General features: G+C 42.1%; 1 protein-coding gene across 1 annotated transcript in view; it reads right to left on the bottom strand.

Annotated features, from left to right (window-relative positions):
• mybbp1a (MYB binding protein (P160) 1a) overlaps positions 1-20,068 on the bottom strand; it is a 72,790-nt gene that overhangs the window by 48,141 nt on the left and 4,581 nt on the right. Inside the window, exons 5-8 of the mRNA XM_075486972.1 lie at positions 19,595-19,702; positions 19,320-19,510; positions 18,977-19,144; positions 18,026-18,143 (exon numbers count right to left, since the gene is read on the bottom strand). Coding sequence (XP_075343087.1) covers positions 18,026-18,143; positions 18,977-19,144; positions 19,320-19,510; positions 19,595-19,702 — 585 coding nt within the window. The remainder of the gene's footprint in view (positions 1-18,025; positions 18,144-18,976; positions 19,145-19,319; positions 19,511-19,594; positions 19,703-20,068) is intronic.

The following is a 20,068-nucleotide window of genomic DNA, read 5'->3' on the forward strand; positions in this document are numbered from 1 at the left end:
CTTATAACACAGACTTACGACCAAGATGGTAAGAGGCCCAAGAAGTTTGGTGACGTTCGGCCTATAGGTGGCGCTATATGTAGCCAAAATGCATTTTTGCTCATAACTTTGGACCCCTTGGTCCAAATGTCACAAATGAGGTACCAATGGAATCCCTGGATGCAGCCGAGGTCAATGCACGTTATGACGTCATGAGCGCCATCTTGGATTGTCCGCCATTTTGAATTTAATCGAAAACCTTCAAAAAGCATTTCAGGCCACTGAGATTGTCCAATCTCGACGGAACTTGGCAAATACAATCTTCAGACCAAGCCGCACATAAGTTATCATGTGGATTTTTTTACTTCACTTCCGTGTAACCGCGACAGCCAATCAAACTCTACGCCGATGCGTAAACGGGACATTTGGCCGTATCTCTGCGATGCATTGATGTATCGATGCCAAACTTGTTGCATGGACTCAAGACGCCTTCCTGAGCAGCCCAAGCCTTGCCTATTGGGCCATTCTGCTAGGACCCCCACATTGCTGCTTGCAGCTATATTTATTCTTCTACTTTCCGCTGCAATTGAAGTCTATGGCAGCCCCATTAAAGCTATGGTAAAAAGTTGTGAAATTTGGCACACGTAATCAGCCAAGTGCCAAAGCCAAAGTCAAGAAATTTCATGCCCCAAGACCTTACTCTCTAGCGCCACCAACACGTCAAAGTTCAAAGTGCATTCAGCCTAATAACTTTGGACTACTTTGTCCAAATTTCACAAGTGAGGCATCGTTGGAATCCTTGGATCATGACGAGTCCAACGCACCCTATGACGTCAATTTGCGTATGCTTAGATTTTCCGCCATTTTGAATTTTATCAAAAAGCTTAAAAAAGCATTTCAGGTCACACAGATTGTCCAAGTATCACGAAACTTGGCACATAGACTCTTAAGACCAAGCCGCACAAAAGTTATCGTGTGGAATTTTTAATTAGGCTTCCATTTTTCCATAAAAGCCAATCAAACTCGAGGTTGACGCCCCCAAACCGGAAGTGAGGTCATATCTTGGCGACCATTTGATGTTATGACGTCAAACTTATAACACAGACTCAAGACTGCTAAGGTAAGAGGCCCAAGAAGTTTGGTGACGTTCGGCCTATAGATGGCGCTATATGTAGCCAAAATGCATTTTTGCCCATATCTTTGGACCCCTTGGTCTAAATTTCATAAATGAGGTACCAATGGAATCCCTGGATAAGGTCGAGGTCAACACACTCAATGACGTTATTTGCGCCATCTTGGATTGTCCGCCATTTTGAATTTAATTAAAAACCTTCAAAACGCATTTCAGGCAACTAAGATTGTCCAATCTCCACGAAACTTGGCACATAGAATCTTCAGACCAAGCCGCACATAAGTTATTAGGTGGATTTTTTTATTTAACTTCCGTGTAACCGCGGCAGCCAATCAAACTCCATGCCGACGCGCAAATGGGACATTTGGCCGTATCTCTGCGATGCATTGATGTATCGATGCCAAACTTGGTGCATGGACTCACGACGCCTTCCTGAGTGGCCCAAGCCTTCCCTATTGGGCCATTCTGCTAGGACCCCCACATCGCTGCTTGCAGCTATATTTATTATTGATCTACTTTCCGCTGCAATTGAAGTCTATGGCAGCCCCATGAACGCTATGGTAAAAAGTTGTGAAATTTGGCACACGTAATCAGCCAAGTGCCAAAGCCAAAGTCAAGAAATTTCATGCCCCAAGAGCTTACTCTCTAGCGCCACCAACACGCCAAAGTTCAAAGTGCATTCAGCCTAATAACTTTGGACTACTTGGTCCAAATTTCACAAATGAGGCATCGTTGGAATCCTTGGATCATGACGAGTCCAACGCACCCTATGACGTCAATTTGCGTATACTTAGATTTTCCGCCATTTTGAATTTTATCAAAAAGCTTAAAAAAGCATTTCAGGTCACAGAGATTGTCCAAGTATCACGAAACTTGGCACATAGACTCTTAAGACCAAGCCGCACAAAAGTTATCGTGTGGAATTTTTAATTAGGCTTCCATTTTTCCTTAAAAGCCAATCAAACTTGAGGTTGACGCCCCCAAACCGGAAGTGAGGTCATATCTTGGCAACCATTTGATATCATGACGTCAAACTTATCACACAGACTCAAGACTGCTAAGGTAAGAGGCCCAAGAAGTTTGGTGACGTTCGGCCTATAGGTGGCGCTATATGTAGCAGAAATGCATTTTTGCTCATATCTTTGGACCCCTTGGTCCAAATTTCACAAATGAGGTATCAATAGAATCCCTGGATAAGGTCGAGGTCAACACACTTAATGACGTCATCTGCGCCATCTTGGATTGTCCGCCATTTTGAATTTAATCAAAAACCTTCAAAACGCATTTCAGGCCACTAAGATTGTCCAATCTCCACGAGACTTGGCACATAGAATCTTCAGACCAAGCCGCACATAAGTTATTATGTGGATTTTTTTATTTAACTTCCGTGTAACCGCGGCAGCCAATCAAACTCCATGCCGACGCGCAAATGGGACATTTGGCCGTATCTCTGCGATGCATTGATGTATCGATGCCAAACTTGGTGCATGGACTCACGACGCCTTCCTGAGCAGCCCAAGCCTTGCCTATTGGGCCATTCTGCTAGGACCCCCACATCGCTGCTTGCAGCTATATTTGGGGGTCCTAGCAGCGAAGCTGCAGGAACCCATTGTGTTAGTAGCTTTTCTTATTATTATTGATCCGTTTCTGCTGCAATTGAAGTCTATGGCAGCCCCATGAACGCTATGCGAGAAAGTTGTGAAATTTGGCACACGTAATCAGCCAAGTGCCAAAGCCAAAGTCAAGAATATTCATGCCCCAAGAGCTTACTCTCTAGCGCCACCAACACGTCAAAGTTCAACGTGCATTAAGCCTAATAACTTTGGACTACTTGGTCCAAATTTCACAAATGAGGCATCGTTGGAATCCTTGGATCATGACGAGTCCAACGCACCCTATGACGTCAATTTGCGTATACTTAGATTTTCCGCCATTTTGAATTTTATCAAAAAGCTTAAAAAAGCATTTCAGGTCACAGAGATTGTCCAATTATCACGAAACTTGGCACATAGACTCTTAAGACCAAGCCGCACAAAAGTTATCGTGTGAAATTTTTAATTAGGCTTCCATTTTTCCATAAAAGCCAATCAAACTCGAGGTTGACGCCCCCAAACCGGAAGTGAGGTCATATCTTGGCAACCATTTGATATCATGACGTCAAACTAATAACACACACTCAAGACTGCTAAAGTAAGAGGCCCAAGAAGTTTGGTGACGTTTGGCCTATAGGTGGCGCTATATGTAGCAAAAATGCATTTTTGCTCATATCTTTGGACCCCTTGGTCCACATTTCACAAATGAGGTACCAGTGGAATCCCTGGATCAGGACGAGGTCAACACACTTAATGACGTCATCTGCGCCATCTTGGATTGTCCGCCATTTTGAATTTAATCAAAAACCTTCAAAACGCATTTCAGGCCACTAAGATTGTCCAATCTCCACGGGACTTGGCACATATAATCTTCAGACCATGCCGCACATAAGTTATTATATGGATTTTTTTATTTAACTTCCCTGTAACTGCGGCAGCCAATCAAACTCCATGCCGATGCACAAATGGGACATTTGGCCGTATCTATGTGATGCATTGATGTATCGATGCCAAACTTGGTGCATGGACTCACGACGCCTTCCTGAGCGTTCCAAGCCTTCCCTATTGTGCCATTCTGCTAGGACCCCCACATTGCTGCTTGCAGCTATATTTATTATTATTATTATTCCTCTACTTTCTGCTGCAATTGAAGTCTATGGCAGCCCCATGAACGCTATGGTAAAAAGTTGTGAAATTTGGCACACGTAATTAGCCAAGTGCCAATCACAAACTCAAGAATTTTCATGGCCCAAGAGTCTACTCTCTAGCGCCACCAACACACCAAAGTTCAAAGTGCATTCAGCCTAATAACTTTTGAATTCTTGGCCCAAATTTCACAAACAAGACATCATTGGAATCCTTGGATCATGACGAGTCCAACGCACCCTATGACGTCAATTTGCGTATACTTAGATTTTCCGCCATTTTGAATTTTATCAAAAAGCTTAAAAAAGCATTTCAGGTCACAGAGATTGTCCAATTATCACGAAACTTGGCACATAGACTCTTAAGTCCAAGCCGCACAAAAGTTATCATGTGGAATTTTTAATTAGGCTTCCATTTTTCCCTAAAAGCCAATCAAACTCGAGGTTGACGCTCCCAAACCGGAAGTGAGGTCATATCTTGGCAACCATTTGATGTTATGACGTCAAACTTATAACACAGACTCAAGACTGCAAAGATAAGAGGCCCAAGAAGTTTGGTGACGTTCGGCCTATAGGTGGCGCTATATGTAGCCAAAATGCATTTTTGCCCATATCTTTGGACCACTTGGTCCACATTTCACAAATGAGGTACCAGTAGAATCCCTGGATAAGGACGAGGTCAACACACTTAATGACGTCATTTGCGCCATCTTGGATTGTCCGCCATTTTGAATTTAATCAAAAACCTTCAAAACGCATTTCAGGCCACTAAAATTGTCCAATCTCCAAGAGACTTGGCACATAGAATCTTCAGACCAAGCCGCACATAAGTTATTATGTGGATTTTTTTATTTCACTTCCGTGTAACCGCGGCAGCCAATCAAACTCCATGCCGACGCGCAAATGGGACATTTGGCCGTATCTCTGCGATGCATTGATATATAGATGCTAAACTTGGTGCATGGACTCACGACGCCTTCCTGAGCGGCACAAGCCTTCCCTATTGTGCCATTCTGCTAGGACCCCCACATTGCTGCTTGCAGCTATATTTATTCCTCTACTTTCTTCTGCAATTGAAGTCTATGGCAGCCCCATTAACGCTATGGTAAAAAGTTGTGAAATTTGGCACACGTAATCAGCCAAGTGCCAAAACCAAAGTCAAGAAATTTCATGGCCCAAGAGCTTACTCTCTAGCGCCACCAACACGCCAAAGTTCAAAGTGCATTCAGCCTAATAACTTTGGACTACTTGGTCCAAATTTCACAAATGAGTCACCGTTGGAATCCTTGGATCATGACGAGTCCAACGCACCCTATGACGTCAATTTGCGTATGCCTAGATTTTCCGCCATTTTGAATTTTATCAAAAAGCTTAAAAAAACATTTCAGGTCACAGAGATTGTCCAATTATCACGAAACTTGGCACAAAGACTCTTAAGACCAAGCCGCACAAAAGTTATCGTGTGGAATTTTTAATTAGGCTTCAATTTTTCCATAAAAGCCAATCAAACTCGAGGTTGACGCCCCCAAACCGGAAGTGAGGTCATATCTTGGCAACCATTTGATATCATGACGTCAAACTTATAACACAGACTCAAGACTGCTAAGGTAAGAGGCCCATGAAGTTTGGTGACGTTTGGCCTATAGGTGGCGCTATATGTAGCAAAAATGCATTTTTGCTCATATCTTTAGACCCCTTGGTCCACATTTCACAAATGAGGTACCAGTAGAATCCCTGGATAAGGACGAGGTCAACACACTTAATGACGTCATTTGCGCCATCTTGGATTGTCCGCCATTTTGCATTTAATCAAAAACCTTAAAAACGCATTTCAGGCCACTAAGATTGTCCAATCTCCACGAGACTTGGCACATAGAATCTTCAGACCAAGCCGCACATAAGATATTAGGTGGATTTTTTTATTTCACTTCCGTGTAACCGCGGCAGCCAATCAAACTCCATGCCGACGCGCAAATGGGACATTTGGCCGTATCTCTGCGATGCATTGATGTATCGATGCCAAACTTGGTGCATGGACTCACGACGCCTTCCTGAGCGGCCCAAGCCTTCCCTATTGTGCCATTCTGCTAGGACCCCCACATCGCTGCTTGCAGCTATATTTATTCTTCAATTTCTGCTGCAATGTAAGTCTATGGCAGCCCCATGAACGCTATGGTAAAAAGTTGTGAAATTTGGCACACGTAATTAGCCAAGTGCCAATCACAAACTCAAGAATTTTCATGGCCCAAGAGCTTACTCTCTAGCGCCACCAACACGCCAAAGTTCAAAGTGCATTCAGTCTAATAACGTTTGACTACTTGGTCCAAATTTCACAAATGAGGCATCGTTGGAATCCTAGGATCATGACGAGTCCAACGCACCTTATGACGTCATTTTGCGTATGCCTAGATTTTCCGCCATTTTGAATTTAATCAAAAAGCTTAAAAAAGCATTTAAGGTCACACAGATTGTCAAATCTTCACGAAACTTGGCATATAGACTCTTCAGACCAAGCCGCACAAAAGTTATCGTGTGGAATTTTTAATTAGGCTTCCGATTTTCCATAAAACCCAATCAAACTCGAGGTTGACGCCCCCAAACCGGAAGTGAGGCCATATCTTGGCAACCATTTGATGTTATGACGTCAAACTTATAACACAGACTCAAGACCAAGATGGTAAGAGGCCAACGAAGTTTGGTGATGTTTGGCCTATAGGTGGCGCTATATGTAGCCAAAATGCATTTTTGCCCATTACTTTGGACCACTTGGTCCAAATGTCACAAATGAGGTACCAATGGAATCCCTGGATGCAGCCAAGGTCAATGCACATCATGACGTCATGAGCGCCATCTTGGATTGTCCGCCATTTTGAATTTAATCGAAAACCTTCAAAAAGCATTTCAGGCCACTGAGATTGTCCAATCTCAACGGAACTTGGCAAATAGAATCTTCAGACCAAGCCGCACATAAGTTATCATGTGAATTTTTTTATTTCACTTCCGTTTAACCGCGACAGCCAATCAAACTCTATGCCAATGCGCAAACGAGACATTTGGCCGTATCTCTGCGATGCATTGATGTATCAATGCCAAACTTGTTGCATGGACTCACAACGCATTCCTGAGTAGCCCAAGCCTTGCCTATTGTGCCATTCTGCTAGGACCCCCACATTAATGCTTGCAGCTATATTTGGGGGTCCTAGCAGCGAAGCTGCAGGAACCCATTGGATTAGTAGCTTTTCCTATTATTATTATTTTTCCGTTTCCGCTGCAATTGAAGTCTATGGCAGCCCCCTGAACGCTATGGTAAAAAGTTGTGAAATTTGGCACACGCAATCAGCCAAGTGCCAAATTAAAACTCAAGAAATTTCATGGCCCAAGTGCGTACTCTCTAGCGCCACCAACACGCCAAAGTTCAAAGTACATTCAGCCTAATAACTTTGGACTACATGGTCCAAATTTCACAAATGAGGCATCCCTGGAATCCTTGGATCATGACGAGTCCAACGCACCCTATGACGTCAATTTGCGTGTGCCTAGATTTTCCGCCATTTTGAATTTTATCAAAAAGCTTAAAAAAGCATTTCAGGTCACAGAGTTTGTACAATTTTCACGAAACTTGGCACATACATTCTTAAGACCAAGCCGCACAAAAGTTATCCAAGGGAATTTTTAATTAGGCTTCCATTTTTCCATAAAAGCCAATCAAACTTGAGGTTGACGCCCCCAAACCGGAAGTGAGGCCATATCTTGGCAACCATTTGATGTTATGATGTCAAACTTATAACACAGATTTAAGACCAAGATGGTAAGAGGCCCAACAAGTTTGGTGACGTTCGGCCTATAGGTGGCGCTATATGTAGCCAAAATGCATTTTTGCTCATATCTTTGGACCCCTTGGTCCACATTTCACAAATGAGGTACCAGTAGAATCCCTGGATAAGGTCGAGGTCAACACACTTAATGACGTCATTTGCGCCATCTTGGATTGTCCGCCATTTTGAATTTAATCAAAAACCTTCAAAAAGCATTTAAGGCCACTGAGATTGTCTAATCTCCACGGGACTTGGCCCATAGAATCTTCAGACCAAGCCGCACATAAGTTATCATGTGGATTTTTTTATTACACTTCCGTTTAACCGCGGCAGCCAATCAAACTCTACGCCGACGCGCAAACGGGACATTTGGCCAAATCTCTGCGATGCATTGTTGTATCAATGCCAAACTTGGTGCATGGACTCACGACCCCTTCCTAAGAAGCCCAAGCCTTGCCTATTGGGCCGTTCTGCTAGGACCCCCACATCGCTGCTTGCAGCTATATTTATTATTGATCCGTTTCCGCTGCAATTGAAGTCTATGGCAGCCCCATGAACGCTATGGTAAAAAGTTGTGAAATTTGGCACACGTAATCAGCCAAGTGCCAAAGCCAAAGTCAAGAAATTTCATGGCCCAAGTGCTTACTCACTAGCGCCACCAACACGTCAAAGTTCAAAGTGCATCCAAATGCATAACTTTGGACTACTTGGTCCAAATATCACAAATGAGGTGTTGCTGGAATCCTTGGATCATGACGAGTCCAACGCACCAATGACGTCATTGGCCTATGCCTACAATGTCCGCCATTTTGAATTTAAATCAAAAAGCTTAAAAAAGCATTTCAGGCCACGCAGATTGTCCGATCTCCACGAAACTTGGCACATAGAATCTTCAGACCAAGCCGCACAAAAGTTATCACGTGGAATTTTTAATTAGGCTTTCGATTTAGCATAAAAGCCAATCAAACTCGAGGTTGACGCCGCCAAAGCGGAAGTGAGGCCATATCTTGGCAACCGTTTGATGTTATGACGTCAAACTTCAAACACACACTCAAGACCACTACGGTAAGTGGCCCAAGAAGTTTGGTGACGTCTGGCCTATAGGTGGCGCTATATGCAGCAGAAATACATTTTTGCTCATATCTTTGGACTACTTGGTCCAAATTTCACAAATGAGACATCATTGGAATCCTTCGATCATGACAAGTCTAACGCACCCTATGACATCATTGGCCTATTCCTACAATTTCCGCCATTTTGAATTTAAACAAAAAGCATAAAAAAGCATTTCAGGCCACGCAGATTGTCCGATCTCCACGAAACTTGGCACATAGAATCTTCAGATCAAGCCTCACAAAAGTTATTGTGTGGAATTTCTTAATTAGTATTCCAATTTTCCATAAAAGCCAATCAAATTCGAGTTTGATGCCGCCAAAGCGGAAGTGAGGCCTTATCTTGGCAACCATTTAGTGTTATGACGTCAAACTTCTAACACAGACTCAAGACCCCAACTGTAAGAGGCACAAGAAGTTTGGTGATGTTTGGCCTATAGGTGGCGCTATCTATGGCAGCCCATTAACGCAATGCTAGAAAGTTGTGAAATTTGGCACACGTAATCAGCCAAGTGCCAAAGCCAAAGTCAAGAAATTTCATGCCCCAAGAGCTTACTCTCTAGCGCCACCAACACGTCAAAGTTCAAAGTGCATCCAAATGCATAACTTTGGATTACTTGGTCCAAATTTCACAAATGAGGTATTGCTGGAATCCTTGGATCATGATGAGTCCAACGCACCCTATGACGTCATTGGCCTATGCCTACAATGTCCGCCATTTTGAATTTAATCATAAAGCTTAAAAAAGCATTTCAGGCCACGCAGATTGTCCAATCTCCACGAAACTTGGCACATAGAATCTTCAGTCCAAGCCTCAAAAAAGTTATCATGTGGAATTTTTAATTAGGCTTCCGATTTTCCATAAAACCCAATCAAACTCGAGGTTGACGCCGCCAAAGCGGAAGTGAGGCCATATCTTGGCAACCATTTGATGTTATGACGTCAAACTTCTAACACACACTCAAGACCCCTACTGTAAGAGGCACAAGAAGTTTGGTGACGTCTGGCCTATAGGTGGCGCTATCTATAGCAGCCCCATTAACGCAATGCGAGAAAGTTGTGAAATTTAGCACACGTAATCAGCCAAGTGCCAAAGCCAAAGTCAAGAAATTTCATGGCCCAAGACCTTACTCTCTAGCGCCACCAACACGCCAAATTTCAAAGTGCATTCAGCCTAATAACTTTGGACTACTTGGTCCAAATTTCACAAATGAGGCATCATTGGAATCCTTGGATCATGTCAAGTCCAACGCACCCTATGACGTCATTTACCTATGCCTACATGTTCCGCCATTTTGAATTTAATCAAAAAGCTTAAAAAAGCATTTCAGGCCACGCAGATTGTCCGATCTCCACGAAACTTGGCACATAGAATCTTCAGACCAAGCCGCACAAAAGTTATCATGTGGAATTTGTAATTAGGCTTCCGATTTTCCATAAAATCCAATCAAACTCGAGGTTGACGCCGCCAAAGCAGAAGTGAGGCCATATCTTGGCAACCATTTGGTGTTACAACGTCAAACTTCTAACACAGACTCAAGACCCCTACTGTAAGAGGGACAAGAAGTTTGGTGACGTCTGGCCTATAGGTGGCGCTATATGCAGCAGAAATGCATTTTTGCTCATATCTTTGGACCCCTTGGGCCAAATTTCAGAAATGAGGTACCAGTTGAATCCCTGGATGCAGACGAGGTCAACGAGGTTACTAATCAGTCCCAGACCCAAGATTAGTTTGAGCTCTTTTGAATCTCTGATTCTCAGTTTTTCCCACGCAAAGTGGAAATCCCAGAAACCTCTTGTGTTTGTTGTTGTGTATCGTCCACTTGGCCCTTATTCTGAGTTTCTGTCTGAATTCTCAGAGTTTTTATCCCAGTTAGTGCTGAGTACAGATAAAGTCATTGTAGTGGGTGACTTTAATATTCATGTAGATGTTGAAAATGACAGCCTGAATATGAACTTTAATTCTATATTGGACTCTATTGGATTTTCTCAGAGTGTTCACGGACCGACTCACTGCCTTAATCACACCCTTGATCTTGTGCTGACTTATGGCATTGAGAGTGAACAGTTAACAGTGTTCCCTCATAACCCTGTCTTATCTGACCATTTTCTGATAACCTTTGAGTTTACATTACTTGACTATACAGTTTCTGAGAAGAAATTTACATATAGAAGGTGTCTATCAGAGGATGCTGTAACCAGATTTAAAGAATTAATTCCATCATCCTTTTCTTCACTGCCATGTGCAGATAAGACAGAGGACGACTACCTAAACTTTACTCCAGCAGCACTTGACTCTCTTGTTGACAGCACTATAGTTTCAATGCGTACAGCACTGGACAATGTTGCCCCTCTGAAAAGGAAGGTAATCAGTCAGAAGAGGTTGGCTCCTTGGTATAATTCACAGCTGCGTTCTTTAAAGCAGACTGCAAGAAAGCTGGAGAGACAGTGGCGTTCCTCTAATTTAGAAGAGTCTCAGTTAGTCCGGAAAGATAGTTTAATAACGTATAAGAAAGCCCTTCGTAAAGCTAGAACTGCTTATTATTCATCATTGATAGAAGAGAATAAGAATAATCCCAGGTTTCTTTTCAGCACTGTAGCCAGTCTGACTAAGAGTCCGAGCTCTGCTGAGCCAGTTATTCCTTTAACTCTCAGCAGTGATGATTTCATGAGCTTCTTTATTAATAAAATTGTTTCTATCAGAGAGAAGATTGATGGAGTCCTTCGCACTATTATCAGTGATGTATCATCAAGTACAGCAGCTTTAGAAGCATCTTTAGAACCTGATTTATATTTAGATGGCTTCTGCCCAGTCGATCTCTCTGAACTAACAACAGCAATAGTCTCTTCTAAACCATCAACTTGTGTTTTAGACCAAATCCCAACCAGACTGTTCAAGGAGGTTTTCCCATTAATTGACACTTCCATATTGGATTTGATCAATCTGTCTTTGTTGACAGGATATGTACCTCAGACTTTTAAGGTTGCTGTAATTAAACCTTTACTTAAAAAACCTACTCTTGATTCAGAAGTGTTGGCTCATTATAGACCTATATCCAATCTCCCTTTTATGTCTAAAGTTCTTGAAAAAATAGTTGCAGCTCAGCTTTGTGATCACTTACACAGAAATAATCTGTTTGAAGAGTTTCAGAGTGCATCATAGCACAGAAACTGCACTGCTGAAAGTTACCAATGATCTCCTCTTAGCCTCTGATAGCGGACTTGTGTCTGTGCTTGTCCTGTTGGATCTCAGTGCTGCATTTGATACGGTCGATCACAGTATCTTATTAAAGAGACTTGAACATGTTATTGGGATTAAAGGAACTGCATTAGGCTGGTTTAAGTCATATTTATCTGATAGATTTCAGTGTGTTCTTGTAAATGAAGAATCTTCCTCACACACCAGAGTAAGTCATGGAGTTCCCCAGGGTTCTGTGCTTGGACCGATTCTTTTCACTTTATACATGCTTCCATTAGGTAACATTATTAGACAGCATGGCATAAATTTCCATTGCTATGCTGATGATACTCAGCTGTACTTATCTATAAAACCAGATGAACCCAATAGGTTGGTCAGACTACAAGCATGTCTTAAAGACATAAAGACCTGGATGACTCAGAACTGTCTGCTTCTAAATTCAGACAAAACTGAAGTCGTTATCTTTGGACCTGAGCGTTTCAGGGAGAAATTGTCTAGCTATATAGTTACTCTAGATGGTATTTCCTTGGCTTCTAGTTCTACAGTGAGGAACCTTGGAGTTATTTTTGACCAGAACTTATCATTTGACTCGCATATAAAACAGGTTTCTAGGACTGCCTTCTTTCATCTTCGTAATATTGTTAAAATCAGGAACATCTTGTCTCAGAGTGATGCAGAAAAACTAGTCCATGCATTTGTTACTTCAAGATTGGATTACTGTAATTCTTTATTATTGGGCTGTCCCACATATTCTCTGAAAAGCCTTCAGTTGATCCAAAATGCTGCAGCCAGAGTTCTGATGAGAACTAACAGGAGAGATCATATTTCTCCAGTTTTAGCTTCTCTTCATTGGCTCCCTGTTAAATTCAGAATAGAATTTAAGATTCTTCTCCTTACATATAAAGCTCTTAATGACCGAGCTCCATCATATTTTAAAGATCTCATTGTAAGATATTTTCCTAACAGAGCACTTCGTTCCCAAACTGCAGGTTTACTTGAGGTTCCCAGAGTTTCTAAAAGTAGAATGGGAGGCAGAGCCTTCAGTTACCAGGCCCCTCTCTTGTGGAATAAGCTGCCAGTAAATGTCCAGGAAGCAGACACCCTTTCCACTTTTAAGACCAGGCTTAAAACTTTCCTTTTTTATAAAGCTTATAGTTAGGTCTGTTGAATCTGCTAGTGTGTCTGCTAGTGTGTCTTGTCCTGCCTCCACCTCTGGCACCCTCTATACTTTCATTACCCCCTACCCGAATCAGGGTTTGAATCCCATTCCCGCCTATCTTACCTCTTTTATTTCTCCCCCTACCCGAACCAGGGTTTGCATCCCCACCCCGCTGTGACTGGTGTGCAGTTGGTGAGAGTGAGTTGAATGGCTTTGTTTTTGCTGGTATTTTTAGTGATTATAGGACTGTTTAGGTGAATTTGTCTGCTGAATCTGCTAGTGTGTCTTGTCCTGCCTCCACCTCTGGCACCCTCTATACTTTCATTACCCCCTACCCGAACCAGGGTTTGAATCCCATTCCCGCTTATCTTACCTCTTTTATTTCTCCCCCTACCCGAACCAGGGTTTGCATCCCCACCCCGCTGTGACTGGTGTGCAGTTGGTGAGAGGCTGAGGTAGCTTGTGGCTGTAAAAAGATGGTTGTTGTGGTGTGAGGAGCAGATCTCTATAGGGAGTATAGGGAATTACTCACTGAGTCTGGTCCTTTATTTTATTATTTATTTATTTTTTCGTTAGCACAAGTTTCTTGTGTTTACCTTGAATAGGGATGGCTCAGGTAATCCTGAAACATCCCATAGTTAAGCTGCTATAGGCCTAGACTGCTGGGGGGCCTCATCTGTCACACCTTTCCTCACTTTACTCTCTTTGTGTATATGTGATATTATTGTGGTCATTAACTTGTGTTTCCCTGTTCCAACAGATATCTTTTGAATGGTGTTACAGTGCCGCCGATGTAAGTGTATCGAATCGTATCGTTGGCTGAATACAGACCTGCAAACTCGTCAGAGAAAAAAAGGTGACAGTCTACCGTGACCTACCGTGACCTACCGACCTTCTGGTCCCTGCGTCTCCGGAACAGCATTTTCAGGACGACTACAAATACTTCTTGTTGTCAATATGGTAAACACCTTTTCTTGGTGTTTGGCTGAGGCACAGTGGGAAGTTAGGGCATGCACCCCCTTCTTGGCATAATTTATTTCTTTGGTACATAAAGTACATCTGGCATGTCCTCCCTTATCTATTTTCTTGAAGTATAGTGACAATGGCAGTTTATGCACAACTCCCTGCACTACCTGCTGAACTTCAACCTTGAGCCATCCCCAGCTCCACTTGAACCTCCCTGCTGAATCTAGATCTGCTATGTATAAGGAGTCCTCCTCATTAAGCTCCCTCATTCTGAAATGGGAAATAACAATAAGTTAGCCCATCTCAGCAGACCAAGGACTGTTTGATGTTTTGAGATATAAGGCTACTCTAATTCTGGGCTGTCGTGGCGTCATTACGAGGTTGTCGCGAAAAATGCAATGAAATTATTTCAAACGACAGAACTTGACTGCAAAATGTAGCCTAGAATGTCTGGGAGATATTAATGCACGAATTGACACGACAACCTCCATAGTGAGGCGGATGCGTCATTTACGTGGACCTGGGGATGTGTAAAAACACATAGCCTATTTAAGTACGTTTAAAACGGTCTCACAAATACCCAAACGAAGAGTAGCCATATCTCGGAACATCAGGACAGAACTGATGGTTAACGTTAGGGCTATAGCATAGGTCCTACGTAGGGTTGGCTACCGTCCTAGAAATACGGAATCGACCCGTAGCCCATTTTTATAAACAAAACTACGGTTCCGTATTGAACTGAAGCGGGACACAATTTGGTTAAAGTGTAGGAAATTGCACCAAAGACAGTGTTATAGTATAGACCCCACAACAATTAAGTGTCCTGTATTTCCCCCAGACAGTTAGCAACCCTACGTCTACCTGAAATAAGCTTACGCAGTTAGCCAAATGGTAAAATAACCTTAACTTTAGGTAAGGTGAACATGCCTTGGTTTCAACGCATTGGGCATACTGACGCCTGTACTTTTTTTTTTTTGTTTACTGTGCTTGACACTCAAGACAATGCTTAAGACATTACAACTAGTTAATATTAGATGACAAGAAACTGCCATCTGCCTGAGTCTGACAGATAATGTAGCATCGACTCTGTGTGTATTTCTCAGCTTATAATATTAGCCCTTTTGCTCTAGGCTTAACAAGCGGTAGATAACGTTACAGTGACTGACCGAGGTGTAAAAAAAAAAAGAAAAGAAAGAAAGAATAGGAAGAATAAGTCACTCCATATGCTACAGATTGACTTACCTCGGTTTTTCGAAGATTCTACCTCACAATCCCATATCGTTGTCGTTAAACTTTCTCTGAATCAGACTCGCTCTCGACGAAAGGCAGGTAGTGTTGCCAGATCTTGAACAACAAATAAGCGATTGGCGTCCAGAAACAAGCCCAAAAGATGCGACCAAAATCGCTTATAATAAGCGGATTTGGCAAGTTCAGCTGACCGAGTCTTTCAAGATTCTGAAGCCAGTGCGGACGGAGACTCCGATTGGTTCATACAATATGTCAGTTATAAGAATGATCCATAGTGCATTCACAAGCCTTCCATTTCGTTTGCGCGAGAAAAAGAAAACTTGTCTTCCACCCAGACCCCCCCCCCCCAAAAAAAAAAAAAAAAACTCCTCGGATCTACACGATTCACTTAAGTGACCTAATTGGTCGGGAAAAAAGCGATTGTCGCTAAAAGGTGACGAGTTTGCAGGTCTGTGAATATCATGTATCGTATTGTATCGCGAGATTAGTGTATCGCTACAGTCCTGCTCAGGACGGTGCATTGAATCAGATCTGAAGATTTGATCTGTTGGTTTCCTGAGATGGACAACCTTATATGACCTGGCATTTCATATATTCTATTACACTGACCTGAAACGGATACTGAACGATACTTTCTCTGTAATTGCCCTGAGATGATTTATTGCAAACTGCCACTATATAAATAAAGTGAATGGAATTGAATTCGCCTAACATGGAGAAAATAATATTGACAAGTGAGGGATGACACAGAAGCCTCCATAATTGTAAATATTACATATTCATAATAATAATAATTTGCAAATCAAACACCGGCCTCAACAAATCAAATTAGAGCAACTTAATTGTTTTTAGGTAGGCTTTTAGGTTTTTGGTACTACTTTCTAATAAGTAACATTTTACGAATAAGCTGTTTTACTATCATAAAAATGTATTAATGCTTTATAAGCCACTACAGAAGTGGAATATGCTCCGCTGGGTTTAAAACATATGGTGCTCACCGTTGTGAAAATGTAGAATTACTTACTTTTTATTCATTTAGGTGCAGTAAGCATTACTGCACGTAAACGCAACCACTTTATATGAAAAATAGCTTTAACGTTACCTTTAAATGTCTGTTTGAGCTTCCTGTTAATGCACATGCTGCAATTAAAACGTTCTTGAAATTCACAATAACAAGAATCCATCATGCCAGGCTCAAAGCTTTCAGCTTAGGGCTAAAACATTTTCATTTGGATCAGTCTTCACCGCATACTGCCACAGCTCCCCGACCAATGACAAACATTTAGAGTTTCTGTCCGCTACAGTTCAATGGTATCCATTTATACAGTTCTCATATTGGCTTAAACTTCCCGTCATGTCAGATTAGCAAAGCTGAGACCTCTGTGTTAGCGCAGACCGGTGTGTTCAGGGGGAAAATTAAATAGCTAACACTTTGCAGTGACAGTGTTCTCCACTGTTGAATGGGGTGCAAATGTTACATTGACACAATTTTATCACAGTAAAGATTTACTGTTTCTGATGAATGCAACAGGACTGTTGCACCACTCGCATTTGATTGGAAAATCAATAAAACTCTTTGGTTGTAGCCATTTAGTTTCACAGTAAACTCCCTCTTCCATAAGATGCACCAATTCTTGTTCTGCTGCAGCTCGACAAATTAACAGGACTGAAAAAACATGACTATGGCCAGGTTGTCGTTCACTCACCCGCTACATAGTTCCCCCTATAGAGGACTGACAAGGGTTTAGACCGCTGCCAACACATCTCAGATACTACTTGAATGCAGTGGTTCCTCATAATTATGCTGCATATATTTACAGTAATGTGTAACTTTAAAAAAAATATGTGTAAATATAAAAAGGAAACTGCCAATCTCAATCATTTTGCAATAGAAAAAATATGAGGGAAGATTGAGAAAAACTGTTTTACAACCCTGCTTTCAAAAAAAAAGCTGTGACACTGTGTAAGATGTACATAAAAACATGCAGTTTTTTTTTTAAATCACATAAACCAATATTCTATCTAAAAAAGAACATAGAAAAACTTTGGTGTTGAAAGTGAGACATCTCACATTTTGATGAAAAATAATGTCATCTTGAACACATCGGATCACATCATCCAACTCTCAGCCTTGCACACAGAAATGACGCCAAATTCTCTAAATCTTTTAATATAAAGTACTGTAGATGACTAAATATCAGTCTTCACTATTTTACTTTGAGGAATGTTATTCTGAAACTGCTTCACAACTTGTAGACAGTTTTTTGCTGACTACGGAACTTTTGTCCATCTTTACTTCTGAGAGACTCTGCCTCTCAAAGGTGCTCTTTTTATACCCAGTTATGCTTCTGTCCAGTTGCCAATTCTCCTAACTAGTTGCAACATGTTCCTCTTGCTGTTTCTTTTTAGTACAGTTCACTTTTCCAACCTTTTTGAGACGTATCATCAAATTCAAGATGAGCTGATATTCTAATTACTTTAGCAGACAAATTTCCATTAGGAAGACATTTTAGGTTTAGATTTCACTGGCATACAGGGATCCGAAATACAGGCCATTATAAGAGAACTGATAGCATCATCCTCTCTGCAGTTATCACATGAGGGTTGTACATTCACCTAACTTATCCAAAAGAACAGCTGAAGCTGCTCTTTGTAGTCAACAACACTGAATCACTGACCTGAGCGGACACCACGTGTTCTCCGTAGTGCATCATCACCTCTCCAGACAAAACCTCTTTCAGCTGGGATAACGACAGCAGAGGCAGGGCACAGCCCAGCAGACGGAAGCTCAGGTAACTGGACAAAGACAGGACGACAGCAGGAAAACATGTTAGCTGAATGGAATTCACTGGCATGAAGAAAGGACAGGATGACGGGATGTAAAGAAACAGAAATGAAATGCTAATCGAAGGGGAAAAAAAGTCACGCTTCATGAAAGGCAGACCCTTTGAAGTGACAGTGTTCTCCACTGTTCAATATACTAATAAATACTGTTCAAAACAATTGTTTGCCAACAACAGGTTTTAGAGCCACTGAGGCCCCAAAGCTAGCTCCATTACAGCTTACCCCTAACATGTTATCTGTTTAGACTCAACAACTTGAGTTTCAATTATGGCTCCTGTACATATTTTACTAAGAATTTCTCAGGGCCTGCATCTCAGGCAGAAAAAGCAACAAATCACTACATGATTAAGAAGTCTTAGGAGTAATATTTTCTCATTAGGCATTTTCAACGGGTAAGAAAACTACAATAACGAGCTATAAACTGTAGTGTTAGCTAGTAGTAGCTAGAGTTAGCATGCTCCATTAGCTCCTGGCTACAGGCATGATGGTACATGTCAAACATTGAGTGTACAGCTTCTTAATACTACTTTTGTTTTACTACATGACAAGTTTTTAGCGCATTACATAGTGACCAAAAAGTTTGAGTTGACACTTCTAACACCGCTACAAAATGGCTGACTCTCTACATAGTGGATAATATAATGAGAAGAAATGGATCATTCAAATACAGCCACTGTCACAAAGACTGATGTTTCAAAGTGTGCAGAATCTGGTCGACATGATTTTTCATGTCTATGGTCTGGAATCACATCTCTTAGCCTTTTTCCTTCCATGTAAGGACTCACTGAGTTGGCCCTGACGGCTCCTTAAACATGCCCTCCACGATGGCTTTGTTCCAGAAGAGCTGGAAGCTGTCTTCTTTCAGAGAGAGCTTCAGGAGGTCCAGGGCCACTGGCGGAAGAACTAACTCCTTCTTGACCGAGCAGGCCGCCATTTTCAACACCTCTGTCAACCTGCCAGACAATGGATTACATTTTTCACACAGAAGATGCTAATAAGCAAACACAGCAGGGAAGGGTGCTGTACAGATTGTCTGTAATTTTAGCGTGCACATGCAGAGCAGATAAAGAGTAACCAGTGTGTGTGTGTCTGTGTAACAGCTAGCAGAGCTGATCACAGCGCTCTTACTTGGGGATGTTGTCAGCGTTGATGATGGTGGAGGACCCCAGCAGCTTCTTGAGTTTCTTGGGTTTGAGAGTTTGTGGGAAGCGCTGCAGCGCCACCAGCAGCAGCTGCAGCTGCTCTGGAGTGCTGAAGGCTGATGCCAGGTCAGCTTGCAGGGCGCTCAGCAGGACCTCCTCAAACACCTCCTCTGGGATCTGATGGGCGAGATGACATGGAGTTACCACCTGAATGGTCATAGGAACGTATAATCAGAGGTGTGACCGGGCAGCACTCGTCACCTCAGTGAGGATGTCCCTCATGGTCTTACTGGGCAGGTCCTTCAGGTGTTGTTTGTGCTGGGTGAGACTCTGGAGGAGCTGCACACATCCCAACACCACCTGCGGCTCCTGCAGACACATAAGAATGAGCTCAGACCTAAACAATTGCACACAAATGATGGACAACCACCTGGGGCAGATTGTAGTCTGCTCAATTCCCAGATTGTAAATGAGGTCACAATCTAATGCCCTTAGTCATAATCCTTATATATTTAAATGATTTTGCTCTTGCATCACAAATGCTTTATTGTTAATGTGATATCTGGTTCTTCTATACGATTGTGTGGTGTATGCCTGTCAATTCAATTCAAAATGTATTTATATAGCACATTAAAACAACCTCAGCTGACCAAAGTGCTTCACAATAGCAACTGCATCACATATTAAGAGAGTCATCAATAAAATAGCAATAAGAATAACTTCATCACAGATAAA

This window comes from Odontesthes bonariensis, chromosome 16, assembly GCF_027942865.1.
Source record: "Odontesthes bonariensis isolate fOdoBon6 chromosome 16, fOdoBon6.hap1, whole genome shotgun sequence".
Taxonomy (NCBI): domain Eukaryota; kingdom Metazoa; phylum Chordata; class Actinopteri; order Atheriniformes; family Atherinopsidae; genus Odontesthes; species Odontesthes bonariensis.